At 44.1% G+C, this 17,759-nt stretch overlaps 1 protein-coding gene across 3 annotated transcripts in view; it reads left to right on the top strand.

Moving 5' to 3' along the window:
• The window catches only part of bcl11bb (BAF chromatin remodeling complex subunit BCL11B b), a 29,214-nt gene extending 17,678 nt beyond the window's left edge, over positions 1-11,536 (top strand). For all 3 annotated transcript variants that reach the window (XM_047573786.1, XM_047573784.1, XM_047573785.1), the window contains one exon: positions 6,294-11,536. In XM_047573786.1, coding sequence (XP_047429742.1) covers positions 6,294-8,362 — 2,069 coding nt within the window. In that variant the 3' untranslated portion in view covers positions 8,363-11,536. The remainder of the gene's footprint in view (positions 1-6,293) is intronic.
• Positions 11,537-17,759: the final 6,223 nt, after the last annotated feature.

Here is a 17,759-nt window from a genome sequence, read left to right as displayed (position 1 = left end):
CAGAAGCCAGCTGGGAACCATTACTGCTGCTGAAAGAATATAGCACCCTTTCACAGAAGGGTGGACCGAGAGAGACACACATGCGAACGTACACATACACTGCCACACACACACATCGCAAACAGAAGCATAAAAGCACTACTGTATGAGATTAGATGTAATGGCAGTGTCATTTGAGAAGGCAAATCCTTGGAGACATCTGCAACTGGAAACCGATCACACGTTAAGATGAGCAAGTGTATGTATTTATCAGGGTTGAAACAATACAGTTTTACACTTTAATTAATAAATATATGGTTAGCTACATGTGTTTGCATAAAGTGATCGATCCAATTAAAAAATTAATAAACCCCTAAACCACAATTCATATGTCAGTCATCTGTCAATTTCCTACTCGGTGCCAGGGAATCGGAAATTGACTTTCCGGACAAAGTGAGGCGCCCTGAGGGGTATAACCGAAGCTCATTTGGATGTAAAACCTTACACAAACATTGTGTGAGTCCACAAGTCGGTTTTCATTTCAGTGTCAAAGCAAGGTTTTTTTTTTTTTTTTTTTTTTGCCTTCTGATGCTGTCACCTAACCGGGCATTTGGCTTGTTTTCCTCGTCAGCTTTTCTCTAAAAGAAAATTCTCTGGTATTTACTCTGTTTATTAAAGGTGTCTCATGCATCTAGTCTTACAGCGAACGAAGATGACTCTCCTCTCTGTTTTTCCTTTCTGTTGTGTCATGGCAAAATGGGCAGGGGGTGGAACGAGAAATTAAAGTGGATGTAATTTTGCTGAAAATGACGACGCAGGTGATGAAGAAAAACAAAAAAACAACGCACAATTCTTCCTCTGTTTCCACACTGCCTGCCATTCTATTTTTCCCCCCTACTTTTTTACTGACTTTTCTTAGACCCCCCCCCCCCCCCACCCTCCATTTCTTTGTTTAATCCTCTCCTCCATCTTGCTCCTCTCTCTTGCATCTTTCAACCACAAGCACGACTGAGTGTCATCCATTTGTCAGCGTCACATGATAGACAGCAGACCCCACAAGTGTGTGCACAGACCCCTAAAATGAACACAGGGTTTATATGCATGTGTGTGTGTGTGTGTGCGTGCATGTGTGTGTGCAGGCACTGGGGCCAGTTAGGAGCTGATGGCGATGAGTCAGGCTTTGAGAAATGCCACAAAAAGCTCAGCTAATGCACTTTATGGAGCTCCCTTTTTTCTTTTCATTCTCTTTTCTCTCTGTATTGCTCCCTCTTCCTCCGCCTTTGTCCTGGAACCCGAGCCAGAAGTCATAGCTCTTTACTGACAGAGAGGTCTTGCCAGTTATTTTTCACAGCATGTCCCCCGTGCCCTGGCTGGGATAGCTTGCCTCACGACGGTAACGTGCTCCTTCAGTCGTGCTACATGAGAGCCTTCTCCGCTCATGCATTGTTGTACAGCTGGACTTAGTCAGTGTGTGTGTGTGTGTGTGTGTGTGTGTGTGTGTGCGTGCGTGTGTGTGTGACTGTGATCAAGTTGTTGGAGATACCTGATCCCTTTTATTGTTCATTTGACCCACATCCCAGGAGGCATGAGGGTCAGGGTGGAGTACCCAGATACCTTGTACAGGTGCTTAGTGTGTACGTGAGAGAAAGAGAAGGCAGCGAAAGAGAGAAAATGAGAAGATAAGGAAACAGATTTTTTTTATTTATAATTTTTTTTTAAAAAGGTGAAAATATGCAATTTTGGGCATGGCTCTCAATGCCAAACTCTTTTCTGCAAATGCATTAAAGAGCACTGTTTCTTTAAATCTTCTCTTGGGCTGTCAGGCATTTCAGCTGGTCATATTGGCTGCAGACACACACACACACACACACACACACGCACAGACACACAGATGTATATGGTTAGCAGGCTGAAGCTGGTTTGAGTTAGCATGGAGCCAGTCACACTGTGTGAGAGCCTTACCCCCTGCCTGCTACTGCCACCCTCCGCAGTCTCTCTACTTAGTTCTTTCTGTACATCTCCCACTTTCTTTTACTACATTTTTGTGACAGTCTGCCCCTGCTTGCCACGCTGCAGTTTTCAGTCTGAGCTCCCTCGTCCCCTGTGAATGGTACGCGGTGTCGCGCAGTTGATCCGCTCGGCCCTGTGCGCCCTGATTAGCCCCCTTCATGACAAACAAGCCATCAGAGCAGAGGGGAGTGGAGCATGGGACAAGAAGGAGGAGGAGGAGTGGGAAGAGCAGGAGGGACGGATGGGAGCAGTGAGGTGGAGGAGGAGAGGAGCAGAGGTGCAAGGGAGGGGGCAGGGGGTGAGGTGAGGAGGCTGGGACCCCTGGGGACCCCTAGATCACAGCCATGCTAATGAGGAGCTGCTTTGCCAGCAGCAGAGGTGTCAGCTAACCCCTGACAGGTGCACACACGCGTACTCCCAGGGCTTGCGAGTGTGTGCGTTCAGAGCATGTGTGTGTGTGTGTGTGTGTGACGGGAAAGGAAAGGAGGGGCTGCAGGGGCAGGTTTGTGTCCCAGTGGCCTAGCCTGCAGGCAGCTTTGTTCTGTATGTAAATCTGTCGCTGTGGCGTTCTGTCGCCCTTGATGGAATGTTTGAGCAGTACAGCAAACCTGAACTCCAGGAATGCTGCAGTGTACACACACACATGCGTGACACCTACTGTAGCACATCCTCTGTTGCCTGAGTCCTCTCCTTGTTAACAGCCAAAACCTTCACCGGCCTTTTCTCTTTCTACACTACAGTAACCTTATTCTACTAACTCCACTGAGCCAGATGCTGGTCACTGATGGTGCTGGTGGAGCAGTCAGTGGGCTAGCATTTGATTCCACCTTGTTTTCAATGATGATTTATTTTCCTTTAGCGCTGTGAGGGTTAAACGCGCATCAGTGATCATGCTTTATCAGCCTCTCACTGCTCACTGTCTCCATTAGAGACTGAGCCTGTGGACTTTTGTTATTCTTCTGTGGTCTTAATGTAAGTCCCTCTGGATTAGCGCATCTGATAAAGGCCCCAAAATGTAAGTGCAACGTAAATGGAGCGACCTCATGCTTTGAAATTTAAGTCAGACCAAGGCCGGAGGCTGGAAGGATGGCATATGTGAATTCCTATATTAAACACAAATCCACATGTCTGCACCATACGCCTGGTGTCTACGTCAACCCCACCAACCTCACACCAACTTTTGTACACTAGCCATATGCAAACAGTCAATACCATGGCTCCCCTTCATTCACTGGCATTTTGTTTGTACTTTTTAAGGCAAAATAATGGCTATAAAAGGCAATCTGGAAAGAATAAAATCTGATGTAAAGCTCAGATCTTACTCCCTGAAGACTGGCTTAATTGGCCTGGTGGTTTAGTAAAAAAACCAACCCAGGAGAGAAGGAGAGCATTATTACTGGCCTACCTCAGCTCCGTGCATGTGCCAATGTTTTAATAACTTCCTCCAGGCCTCCTGGCCCTTAGCCCTCGTTTTGTTACACAGGACAAAGAGCTGCCCTCTTAAGCTGGTCTCAGTTCTGTGTTGTGTTCCTCTGTTTCCTTTCTGGAAAGCTTGCCCGAGTGAACACTTGGGCAGAAAAATAATTGATAGTCTTTTTGAGGTGAATCCCATTACGCTATAGCATTTATAAATTGTCGTATTGCTAGCAAAATGACAAAAAGCAGCAAAATGCAGTGTACCATATTACTGAATCCTGCTGTGACTCCATTTCATTTAACCTCTCATCTCGGTGAATGTGTGTGTGTGTGTGTGTGCCCGCGCTACGATATTGTGTGTCTGTGTGCATATGGTGCGCTGGAGTAAATTGGGCGATTAGGTCCAGCATCAGTGACTGCGTTGAGAGCAGAATGTAACTATTCTAACTGGTAGTTGACCTTGGCGGTCAGCAGTGGAGGGGTCCCTGCCTGTGTGTCAGGCAGACAACTGTAATTACCACAAACTGGAGCATGACACGGCCCATCGTGATTCTTTAATGAAGGCTTTTATTGGCCGGAGCACTCAGCAGCGACACTCTCTCAGCGTGTGTGCAAGTCTGCACATGAGAGGAAAGAATGGAGTGGGTATGTCTGCAACCTAATGTGTGTATATGTTGGTGCATCTGTGTGTGAGGGAAGTGACTATGATGATACAAAAGAGAGGAAGTCTTGCAACCTGCAGGCTTGGGTTCACCGCTCACCTGTTTGTTGGTTACAAGTCTGTGCAATGGAGTTTGATAGTTTGAGTCTATCTATATATCGTAGCCTTTGATTCTTTTATTATCGAGCCTTTTCTTTGCCGGTCTCTGTTTTCCCCCTCCCCCTGGGTGCTCGCTTGTTTGCGAAGTTGATGAAATTTGTCTTTGGCCGTCATTAGGCAGCAGCCATCAGCTGCCACTCTATTAGCTGCCACGCTTCCTTTAACAGCATATGGCGCGGCTGTGTAAGATATGACAAGATGCAAATGTGTTGCTGTAGCGGCGGTGGGAGGGTGCGTGGTTGTGGGGACGGTTGTGTTTGATTGGGTAGCTCATATTGATGAGGCCATGTGTACAGACGAAAATGTAGATAAAATGGAAAAAAACTCACTTTGAAAAACTGAGCAAGATCATCAATCCTACTCCCAATCTCATGTCTTTATTCAATATTGATCCGTGTGTGTTGATGAGATTATAGAGCTTCCAAGTCTATAGACCTAACTTGGTCCCTGGGGGCATGTAAATAGCCTTCGTGTGTGTCAGTGTGTGTGTGTGTGTGTGTGTCTGTGTGTACTCAAGCACGTCTGGCCCTTAAAGTCCCTCCACCTCTCTTCTTACCCCCTCTCCTCCTCCTCTTCCCTCTCTCGCTCTCTTCTCCCCGTCCAAGCTGTTAAGCTGTCCAGCTCTCTGCTGCCAAGCGGCCGTGTGAAGCTTAGCCAAACTAAACACGGGCAGGCAGCCCGCCACTCGCCCCACACATGCACGCCGACATACACATGGAAGCGCAAAAATACATCCACATACATGTCCGTACACGTGCACACAGAAAGAAATGCTCGCACACACACACATTAGTAGGAAGAGTCGGGTCATGTCCCACCCCACACAAATAGCGAGAGTGACGGCTGCACCAGAGCCCCACTAATAGCAGAGAAAAACAGACAGAATCAGTAAATGAGCCCCTCATTAACTTTTTCTGACCCTTTCTCCCTAGGGGAAAGCCAAACCGATCACACCGCCAAATCAGCTTCCTGTACTAGACACTGATCCAACATCAGCTTTCGCTCATCTGTTCTGCATAGTACAAGAGAGTGTGTATGTGTGTGAATTTGTGAGTGTGTGAAGGTACACAGTGAGGCAGAGAAGACACAGAGAGAGGACAGTGAAAAGAAAATACTCCTGTGCAAGTACCAGTGTCCGCATGTGTGTTTTACATTCCATAACAGAGGGTGGCTTTGAGGCAGTCAGCCATCTTAAGGACTTTTTTCTTGCTTTGGGCAAGAGTAGCTTTCCCCGCCTTTGTTTCGCCCCTCCGGGTTTCAAGCTCTGGGACCACCGTACCAACTTGACTCCACTTGCGGTAGCCACTGATGATAAAGTAGATACAGATGCCTTGCAAGCAAACACAGGGCTGTGGAAATGCGTCTTCACTGCAAGCCTGTGTTGAATTAGATGAATCCCTACCAAGGTTCTTTTTATGAGTCACAAGCAGGATGACAGGGCCATGCCACAGTGACTGATGGGTTCATTTGGCATTATTAAGTCACACTATTTAAAGGGGCAATTTGTCAGCGTGTGACATACAGTTCTCTGTTTATGGAGCCACTTTACTGTACTCGTTATTACACCATTGACGTAGAGCTTCATTTAATGACAAATATGTGTTGAGACCGGAAGTGTCTTTACTGTTTACACCTCGTCTGCTTCCTCTCTCCCATCTCTCTTTCTGAGTGTCTCTCTTTTTCTCTAATGTCCCATCCCCACCTCCACCACAACAGTCCCTTTTTCTACCCACTGCTGTGTTTTTTTTTTCCGCTGCTGCCTCCTCTGTCTCTATAAGAAAGTGACAGAGTAGAAGAGATGGATCTGTATACTAAAGCTTAGCTGACATTAGAATTAGCATAATGTGTCATGGCCTGAGGGCAATACCCGGCACCTACATTAGACTTGTACTTAGACACCTTGTCTACACACAGAAAAACAGAAAAACACATGGAGGATCCTCAAACATAGACACAAAAAGAAAGATAATGTAGCTTTATGTTTTAAGAAAAAATGATCTTCTCACAAGTTGTTGTGATGTATTTGAACTTTTACAATAATTGTGTGTTTCTTTGTCTTGGTCCACAGATAAAGATGAACCATCCAGCTACATCTGTACTACCTGCAAGCAGACCTTCAACAGTGCCTGGTTCCTGCTTCAGCATGCCCAGCACACTCATGGCATCCGCATCTACCTAGACAACCACCTAGCCAACTGCTCCCTCACTCCCCGCATGGCTCTGCCTCCTCCCCCAGGAGCTGATGCCTTACCCCGCTCCCCTCTCCCCACTTTCCTTGGTGATGCCAACAACCCATTCCACCTCCTCCGCATGGCTGCGCCCCTGCTCAGGGAACACCCTCCCCCTCCTCCAGGGTACATGGAGACCCGATTGCCTGCAACGCCACCCTTTGTCAGTCCTCCACCTCCTCCTAGACCACCTCTAGAGCGGCTGGGCCCAGAGGAAATGGGGCTGCTGTCACAGCACCCCAGTGCCTTTGAGAGGGTGATGCGAATGACCCCCATGGAGCCTTCTTCCATGGACTTCTCCCGTCGCTTGAGGGAACTGGCGGGCAACACAACCAATAATGGTGGGCCCACTCCTCCCCTTTCCCCAAACCGCGTGCCACCCATGCACCGCCTGTTGAGTCCTACGCTTTTCCAACCTGGTGCCAAGCCCCCAGCATTTCTCACCTATGCCCCTCAGCCACCCACCTCGCAGGGAGGACACGGATCTTCCAGCCCTCCTGACACGCAGGGTCAGAACCAGGCCCCAGGGAAATCCAAATCCTGTGAGTTCTGTGGAAAGGTTTTCAAGTTCCAGAGCAATCTGATTGTCCACAGACGCAGCCACACGGGAGAGAGGCCGTACAAGTGTCATCTATGTGATCACGCCTGTTCTCAGGCCAGCAAGCTTAAAAGGCACATGAAGACACATATGCACCACAAGTCCGGGGCTATGCCTGGCTCCCCAGAACAGGAACGTAGAGGAGAGGGAGGAGAGGGAGAAGAAAAAAACAGAGAAGGAGATACAAGGGGAATGGGAATGGACAATGAGGAAGAAGAGGAGGAAGAGGAGGAAGAGGAAGAGGAGGAAGAGGAAGAAGAGGAAGAACTGAGAAATGGAAGCCGGCCCGACTCCAACTTAAGCGAGGACTCCCAGGAGTACAGCCAGAATAGGGAAAATGGCCCAAGACAGTCTCCTGAGGAGAAATCTCTAAGTGGGGATAGAGTCAATGATAGCGGTGGGGTGGGCATCATGCACCCATACAACCATCTGGACAATCACCTTAGACTTAACCCTAACAAGAGAAGCTTGGAGAGACAACCTAATGGAGATGGTGGAGAGAGGGGTGAAGCAGAAAGACAAAGAGAGAATGAGAGAGAACATAACAGAGAGCGAGATGAGCAGGAGGACCAGAGGCCTGTGGTGAATGGCAGGATCAGTGTATCTGAAGCAGAGTCCTTCCCTGGGCTGTTCCAGCGTCGACCCACCCCTATCACTAGCCCTAGCCCCTCCAACAACAAGAGGATCAAGATAGAGAAAGAACAGCTGGAACTTCCCCCGACCATACCCCTTATCTCTCCTGAAAACGTCTACTCCCAGCTCCTGGCTGGCTATGCTGCTTCACGCCACTTCATCCGAGAACCTTTCTTGGGATTCACTGATTCCCGTCAGTCACCGTTTGCAACATCCTCTGAGCACTCATCTTCAGAGACAGGAAGCCTTCGCTTCTCCACCCCACCTGGGGAGCTGATGGAGGGTGGAAGTGCCTCGGGGCGCAGTGGCAGCAGCACCCCTCACCTCTTGCGGGGACCTGGACCCGGCAGGCCTCCAAGCTCCAAAGAGAGGAGGAATGACACCTGTGAATACTGCGGCAAGGTGTTCAAGAACTGCAGCAACCTGACGGTGCACCGACGCAGCCACACAGGGGAACGGCCCTACAAATGCGACCTGTGCAGCTACGCCTGTGCCCAGAGCTCCAAGCTGACGCGCCACATGAAGACCCACGGGCAATTTGGAAAAGAGGTGTACCGCTGTGACATCTGCCACATGCCCTTCAGTGTCTACAGCACACTGGAGAAACACATGAAGAAATGGCATGGCGAACATTTGATGACCAGTGAGGTCAAATTAGAGCAAGCGGACCGAGGTTAAGCCAGCAACCATTAGTTATTCAGTGTACACAAACACTCTCTCTCCCACGCATATACACAAACACACATTTACATGCACACACATAATCTCTATAACCACTTCTTCAGCAATGGGGCTTGGCTGGAAAATCTCTCTCTTAAAAAAAAATTGAGATTGATTGATGTTCATCTTTTTTTCTTGTCACAGAAACTGCCACCTGAGAATATAAACAAAGGGAAACTTTAATGAGAACTTGTCTGGAATGCCCAACTTGGTTTTTCCTGGCAAACTGTCTGAGGATTTTATCAGTTAGGAATCCATGGAGCCTTTCTACTGTGCAATAATTTCTGTATTTATTGGATTTTTGTAATGATATTTGGCATGTGCAGGTACATCTTTGTGGGATTTCATATGGAGTTAGTTTTGAAATGTGCTAAAAAAAAAAAACTTTTTTTTTTTTTTCTAAAATGGGATAACTGAAAAGAAGTCACCCTTAATACAAATGTTCTTTTGTTCCTATAAGGAAGCTTATTATCACGTGAAAGTAACTTTGTGTGAAGCAGTTAAGCTTTTAAAAGTAAAAAATAATTGTTTTCTATATTAACTGCAGCAGCGGACTACAATCCATTCCCTCATACAGGCCTAAAGCACTGAATGTCAGCCTGACAAGAAAACATCATGCTGGATTTTAAAAATCCAACATTATTGTAGAGACCTGGAAAGAGTTAATATTAATTTATTCAGGGAACTTTGTCCTTTTAAATATTGGCATGTGAATAATTTCAAAATGCAGTTACTGTATTGCTGTCCTTGCTTCAGTAAGGACATAAATAAAGGTTGCACTTGGAGATACCCTTAACTGATGCTCAGTACATTCCCAATGTAGGATTAAACCACCATATTTAATATGTTGAATAATTTAAGACTACTTGTGATTAATGTGAGACGGAGAACAGTCCTGTTTATGGTTTGTAAATATATTCTTTTTTTATATGTTAAAGTAGCCCTTACTGTACGTGAAAGATGGCCTAAAACTAAACAATCAGAAGACCAGCTGCTTGCATCATCCACAGTATATGCTAAATGTAACTACCATACATTATTGCTTTTATCAGATCCATTTAATTACCTCTCCCACAACCCCACTCCATGTGTGCTTATTCAAAGGTAATTTGTTAAACAAAAGCTACTTCAACAATTGTAACACTTTTCTAAATCATTCTACATCTCCCTCTCGTGTGTGGCGTGGCAACTCTCTCCGACCCAGGTTGACTTCCTGTGTCGCCTTCGGATCCACAAAATGGTTTCAAATGAAATTCATATCAGAATGTGTTAGCGTGTGTTCTTCTCTCTGCAGTGTGCTCTAAGCCTCTCTCTGACGGCGTCTTTTCACAGTTCACTAGCTCAGATTCATGCATTAGAGCGGCTTTTAAAAGGAAGCCTGTTCATTCGCCTCACAAAGCGATATGGGTTTAACTCCCAGTAACAGATTTTGAGACAGTGTGCATGTTCGTGTCTTTTGGGGATTACCGTTTTTATTTTCTGCATCGTTCATCCTGAAATGAATCCAGCGCAAAAAAATGTTATATGAGTTATGATAATTTTGAGCGCAGCTGCACTGGGGGACGGCCGGGCGACCTTGAGTAGGGGCTATTCTTATAGCAAAAATGAAAGATTGGAACTGAGAAATGAAGAAATGTGAGAAAGAAATGGAGGGAGAGAGAGCAAGACCTTGACCGGGGAGAATAGTCATTCAAATGAAATTGGAAGCATATGAAAAGTGAATTTTTTTTGTACCCAAATGCACATCTACTGGCCACATCTTATAACAGGCCATCAGAGTGAGACAGAGTGAGCGTGAGAGGGGGGGAGACAGCAAAACCACATGAAAGGAGATTGAGACTACATCTTGCATTTTAGTACTGCAATTCTCAATCATCAAAATCATTGTCACTTGAAGGTTTGACCTGCTATTTCGGCCTGTTGTCAGGTTCTATCTGCTCCACTCTGATATAAAAAAAAATATATAGATATATATATATATGCTGTACCTTGAATGCAAATTCTTTTTGTTTTGGCAATCTTTAGAAATGATGAGGTCACAAGAGCTCTCCATAAGCTATTCAGTTACCACGTAGTTCAATATATTTTATATGAATTAACATGAAAAAGCTAGATCAGCTCAAGAGCTACTTTCAGCTTGCTTACACATGTTGATGCATGAGTGGGAAACTCAAGGTCCTGTTGTAAACACACAGCGTATTAATTCCCAGAAAACTCAGTTCAGCGTCAGGCCAGATTGAGCCATACAACTATGAAATATAACACACTCAACTGATGAACAGTGGAACCCACACGGAGAGCCAAATCACACATGGACATTCAGTCTTACAATATGTTTACAGTGTTGAAGTATGCCATTGATTAAATACTCTGTGTAAGTGTTTAAAATGATAATAAAGTATTGTTTTCTCCAATGTTCTTTCAAATGATTTGAATGCCATAGCAGTTTTGTATGATTATCCTGGTGGAGGGATTTTATCTACATAAATATGTTTCTGTATGATTACTTGTTCACTGTATGGACAGTTTTTTAAGTGTAATATTGCAGAATCATGCCAGATTTTTTTTTCTAACAACAGTGGTGCCATTTTCGAGTTGTGGTATCGTCATCTTTTAATTTTTAATATGTTTTCTTTTCTTTTTCTTTCTTTTTTTGTTTTTTTGAATGGGGTTCCTGTTGTTGGTTGTTTGAAGCCATCCTTTGTGGATGTAAAAATAAATAAATAAGTAAAAAAGGAGAAGTTTAAAGGAAGAACCTTCGGCAGGGGAATACAGTGGTTTACGCAGGAATGCTTTTCCACATCGGTTTTATGAGACGTTCATGGACATTATTATTATGATTTTCTTTTTGTTTTTCCTCATGGTTGGTTGAAGGTCTTGTGATGACACAACTGTAATTTTGAAATACATTTTCATATTTCACTTTTCACAACTTTCACTTACACTCTTTGTACAAAATAGTTTCCTTGTTCTTTCTTTTGGGAGGGGGGAGTGCATCATTGTGGAAAAAAGTGATTTCAGAACAGTACACATCTGCTGTTTTGAACATATATGTATTTTTGTAATGTGTTGAAAAATCAATACAAGAAAGCCAACACTTCAATAAATGTTGCAATTGCTCTATGATTGAAACAACATTTCATTCTCATTATTTCCTCTACTTTTTCGTCGACCGCCACAAAGAAAATCTACATAATGCATCAACTATAAACAAAACTCTATTGCTGCCAAACCGCTACAGTAATCTCATCCTCATAATGCACCACATCTGTTAGGAAGAAATATATTTAATTAATGAAATGACTTCATCCAGCATACATACTATACTCTGGAAACTGACGCTAATAATTTAGCATGATTGCTAATTTCGATCTTACATACACAAACCAAACATAAACTAATCTATTATCACTGTTTGTTGCATTATGAAATGTAGAGAGTCGGAAATTCAAAGTTCAGACATCTACACCTATGAGACAAAATGCTATGACCACCCATGCCGTATATGCTGTCGGCCATTCACGTACTGGCACAAAAGCCATGTGGGACGTCAGTGTGCACGGCCTGACCAAGAATGCGTCTTGTGGCCTAATAATATTAGCAGCAGATTCTTTAATTACTATAAGATGCAAATTGGAGCCACCATGGTTCAGATTTGCTGCAGCGTACCTTCCAAGACCCTGTGACCGGCTTGACCGTACAAATGTCCGTCCATTTCTCATGCAGCCAACAAGGTAAGAACCAACTGTTCTATATAACATACTCCAGACCTTGACATATATTGAGAGTGATAATGGTCATTTAATGATCATTAAGCTTTTACGTGTGTAGTGTAAGAACAGGCCCATTAGAAAAGAGGAAATCCATTTGGAATAATGCATATTAACTTAAAAACACACCAAGAGAAGACAGAAAAAAAAGAATGTCCGTGATAACATTTATGCTGACACAGCCTTGTCACTTTTCAACATAATAATAAGTTTTCTACTTTAAACGCACATATTTTTTTGTGATACTTACCAGTTTCAAATATTTTTGTACAGATGCTGGTGAAAGTTCGGCCCATTAAATCATGTTTAGCACCTTGTAACTTAATGCCGCTTTACACAACACCAAAATATCCAAATACTCAAAATTCCTTTGATATCATCACATTGGGCAACATAAAATCACACAGTCGCCACTGTGCTTTCATTTGACAGAAAATACAAGCTGCAGTGTGTTGGATCTCTCCATGTGATGTCTCTATTTTGATGTTTTTATGGTGAAATTCAAGAAATACCTATCATGTTGTCAGTGAGGAATTCTGGGCAAGACAAGACACAGATGGATGGTAAGTAGTGAATCTTGATCAGAATCCGACAAATCATATTTCACATTGAGTTACTGTACTAATGCATGGAAAAAGAAAGACACCTTCCAAAAAATTTGCTTAGGAAATAACTGCTAGTACCACTCCTTTGTTCTTATAGAAAATAATACTACGAACGTGACTCATAGGTTTCGAAAGCAACTGTTGACGGTCTCACGCTTCATAAATGAGTCTTGGCATGAGTGTAGGGACCCATCAGGTATTTCTTGATATGACGCCAGCAGCAGTCAAGTCTGTCCTCACTTGAGCCTCCAGGCCATTGGATAGCATAACAGAAAAGGTGCATGTTCGGGATGCGTGTGCATACACTCAGGGACAAGAGAGTTCAAGAGAGGGTAGAGACACAACAATAGGGTGGAGATAGAGGAGTGAAGAAAAGAAAGGAGGCTTGTGCAGGGTAGGTTTGTGTGAGAGTGAAAACTGGGAGGAATTCTTAATGTTTGCCAGTTCTCGCCACACACAACGGTCCGTTAAGCGTTTATCTATTCTAAGCAGTTTGACGTAAAAATATGGTTATTAAGTACGATTATTACTCTAAAAGAGTCAAACGTGCAACGGTGAACTGCGTACACAGAAGACGTTCGGAGGATTTGCTGTGACTTTCCCTATCCTCTCTGTGTTTGTGTGTGTGGGTGCCTTCAGGCTGACATCTGGATGCCATGTTGATGATTCTGGTCAGCAGAAATGTGCATGTTGAGAAGATGTCACATTCCCACAATGCTTATCCCAGCAATGGCATAACTATTGACACAGAATAGCATGACAGTGCAGATGTGTTGGGGCTGCAGATGTTTTTAATGATTGGAAAAAGGTGAAAAAACCAATTGATCTCATAATGTCGTCTTAATTCATTTACCACCATATCTGTAACTAAAATATGTAAAAGGTGCATTGTATGTGTTTTTTCTTTTAGATTTTTTTTTTCTTATCAAATTGAGATGTTGGAAAACCAAAGTTGTAAATCATATTACTGCCTCAAGTATTTTATTACTGACTTTAGCACATTTAGGTTCATACTGAACCATCTCTTTCTTTAAAGGGCTACTCTCCATATAATCAGAGACCGCACAAATTTGCACTCACAGGCCCATTCCGGTCACTCCTGTGCCACCAGCCCATTTTGCGCCGTATACATGGGACATGAGGTTTAAAAGCTCTCTTTTAAGCTTGTTTAGAAAAGGGCCTCCTCCTGTGTGCCCAACTCCATGGGAGAAAAGTGGCCTCAAGCACCACTAGTGAGGAGGTGCTGTATTCTTTTTCACCAGAAAGCACTGGGCAGAGGCCCACAGTCACAGACAGAGAGTCGCGGAGTAGGAGATGGGAAATCATGATTTGGAGTAAAACCACGTCCTCGGGGAACAGGGTGTCAGCAGGGACTGTGGTCCCCGTCTTGGGCCACACAGAACCACAAGGTCACCGCAGAGACCTAACTTTCCACTGGATCACAGGGCTCAGGCCCCACTGGCCTCTCTGTAGATATCCAGTTACTAATCTACTGACTCTGACCAGTACCCAGTCAAATGACGCTGCCCGCCCAAAGAGCAGACCGGGCTTCGCCCTGTGACAAAGCGACCAGAGTAAATCCAGCCCAGCTGGCTTCTCTTGGGAACAGGGGGGAAAAAAAGGGGGTGAAAAGAGACAGGGAAGCAGGGGAACGGTGGAGGGAGGAATGGATGGAGGAAAGCAATTTAGGAGAGTGGTCAGGAGACAGAAAGCAGTGTGGTCGAGCGTGGTCATTCAACAGCTGTGGCTTGGGAAGATTCTCTCTTCTGGGAGAATCTGACCCGGAGGAACAAAGGCTCTGTGGTCTTGTTGAGCGTGTAACTAAAGGACAGGAAATGCAGACTTTTTTCAGAGCGAGGAAAACACTAAAGCCACTCAGTGGGAGGTTTTGGTCTTTTACAGCATAACCATGTCGTCAAGCATCAGAACTGCACCCATCTCAAAACAGAAATGACAAGTTTGGCTTGCTGTAATTGCCTCCCTTATATTCAGACAATTCCTTAACTATAGAAAAGAAAAGAAAAATCCATTGTCTGACAATTAGACACTGTGATTTCCTTTATTTTCATGAGCTCTCTGCATTGCAAAATTCTCTGGAAGAGTAAACAGACAAGACAGCGCAGACACCTGATGTGATCCCTTTTTAACAGTGATTTTAAAAGTGTTCCAGTTTTCCAGCGCTATGACAACTCAGTGGGTTGTGACTGCACAGGCCCACCTAACCACTGCCCGTCACCTCACCATGGAGACACAGTGAAGCAAAACATTTATTTATCTTTGCACTCCAGCCACACCCTCACTGTCTGCATATTTAAGTCTGTTCCTCCTCTTCTTCTTTTCTTTCATTCCCCTCGTCTCTTGGTCTGACCGTCATAATCTCACTTCTTTCTTTCTCTGTGCCTTCCGAGCTGATTGGTTCCTTCCAGATAAACTTTCTTTACTCATGAGTTGCTCTCCCTCTACTTCCCTACCTCCATTTCCCAGACAAAAGCCTTTCTCTCTCTCCGCCCTTCTGTCCCACTGTCAATGTAATTCCATTGGTGTCAGACCTCCCAGGTGGGCCCAGACACAGGTAGATAGCTACCGCAGTGGGGAAGCTCCTCTGCTGTCGGCTTCCTGACGCCCGGCCTGCCCCCCCACGCACTCTCTCACACATCAACACTTTGCCTCAGGGGGGTCAGTGTCATTGTTGACATTGGACACATGCTCGTCGTGGTGCAATATTAAATCTTCTCATTTGATTTGGACTGTAATTATGTCGTAAAAACAAACTGGCTGTGAAGCCGTGGCCCGCCAGTGTGATCTACTTTCATCAAGTGCAGACTGGCTTAATTACAGAGTGCGCCATATACCCATCTTTCACTGGGCAGCTTTTCCTGCTGCTTCTTTAAGCCATCACATTCTTTTATTGTGCGTTAATCACAAGGCAATTGGACCGTTCGCAGTGGCTGGGGGTAAATTTTAACACTGGTCTGTACACATCCTGCGTATTCTGGAAATAAAAAAGTCAACAGTTGAGCAGTTGTACGCGGTAATGGAGTCTGATACCTGCTCTATTTCTGCGGTGTACTTAATGATATGGTTTTCATACCACAGAGGCATTTAAATCTCCACATAATAAAGGATTTGCTGTTCTTTGTGCACATCGAGTGTGTGAAGTTAGACAGATAAGTAAATTTAACAATAAAGGACCGAATCTCATTAAAACACACACTGATCTGAATGCTAAATAAATGTCAGGTGTTTTCGTATATTTCTCTTTTATTATCCTGAGGAAGAGGGGGCCATAAAACACTCAAGAAACACAGAAGTACATGGATCTATGAATTTCATGAGCAAGTTATTTCCTCATATAGCCTCGGCTTTTTATCTGCATTTTAAAGACAGACTTCTGAAATACATGTTTGTTTAGGCCCTATATTTGCTAAGTCAAACCAGATTCCACATCAATGCACAGGAGGACGCCAGATGCCAAATCACAACATATGGTAAAATGTATATTTGCTTTTTTTGATGTACTTCGTGTTTTATGTTTCAGAGCACAGCTTCAAATCACTTCAAGGATTTACTCTAGCAACATATTCTAGGAAGGAACTATGGCTTATGAGTTAAATAATGGAAACACTGACTCACAAATTTGCAAAACAGTCACAACAGGCTCAGGCTGCAGGTATAATCCTGAAGTCAGTGGCTCCCAATAAGAGAACAAGGAAGGGTTTATGTTAAAGATGAGGTGTGTGTGAGGGAGGGATAAAGGATGGATCTGTCTGGGGACTGACCCCTTTATGTCTTAATAGTTGAGCTGAAAAAGAGGGCAGACTATGAAAGCTGAAGGGTCACCAGGGGAGAGCTCCCTCGTTTTCGCCCCTCTCCACCGGCCTTTTATGATAGGTTCATCTGTGTTGTGACAGGTGTGTGAAGTGGGCATCTTACTAGAGGTAATTGCCATTTTTCTCCTGTGGGTCATTGTTTGTCCCCATGCCCGAAAAGACCATTTGAAAAAAAAAAAAAAAAAAGGGATTTGATGGTGTTCACGTGGCTGAGATGGAGATGAAATCTCTGTAATTTTCTCATTCTCGCTCGAATACAAATCGCATTAAATTTGTGAAAATCTTCTGAGCAGATCCATTAACAGCGGGGCGTGCTGTACATAAACACAGTAAACACTCTCCACCGATGCTGTTCTTTAGCTCGAACCGGCTGCTGTGACTTCACTGCAGAAACTATTATGGTGCCACTGAGGAGAGTCATAAAGGTGATTAACAGCCGCTTCTAATTAAAGATCAATGGAGAGTCTTTCTGAGGTGATTTGTTATATTAGGATGCCTGCTGTCCATTAATGGCATCAGGCAATGTTGCTGTAACAGAGTAGGTATTGATTTACCCTAGTTTGGAGAGAAAAAAAAAAAAAAAGCAGCTCAAACTGTAGATCATGACTGCCCCAATGCCGTTATAAGTAGAGAAGAATACATCTTTGATGCTGGAGTGGAAGTAGGGACATTCAAAAACATGGAATGCATTTCTCACATGCAATTAGTCTGAAGCCACACATCACAGGGATGAGGTCACCTTTTCCTCAACTGCATTTACTTGAAACAGGGTTCGCCATGTGCACCCTTTAAGTGAATACAAGCAAAAGCAGAGTTTGGCCAATTCTTAGCCATTGTGTGCTCGTACACAAGAGACCTGGAATTAGCTATTGCACCTCACGCTGGATTCCAATTTGTTAGGACTTACTGGTGTAAAAATTGAGCTGGGGTAGACTAAAGTTTGACATTTTGCATAGGCAGCCTTAAACAATGGCAAACAGCAGCCATAGTGTTGCTTTGGAGTTCAGAACACATTTTGTCTATGCTACCAATAAACCCTTGTAGGCCAAATTTTAGTCTTAGTACCCAAGAATCACAAGACCAGGTAGGTCAGTGGTAGTTTTTATAAAAAAAAAAAAAAACCTAGACACTGAACACAGGAGAACATTTC

The sequence above is a fragment of the Mugil cephalus genome, chromosome 21 (assembly GCF_022458985.1).
Source record: "Mugil cephalus isolate CIBA_MC_2020 chromosome 21, CIBA_Mcephalus_1.1, whole genome shotgun sequence".
Classification (NCBI taxonomy): Eukaryota; Metazoa; Chordata; class Actinopteri; order Mugiliformes; family Mugilidae; genus Mugil; species Mugil cephalus.
Note: the sequence above shows the minus strand (reverse complement) of the source record. Positions and strands in the feature narration are given on the sequence as shown.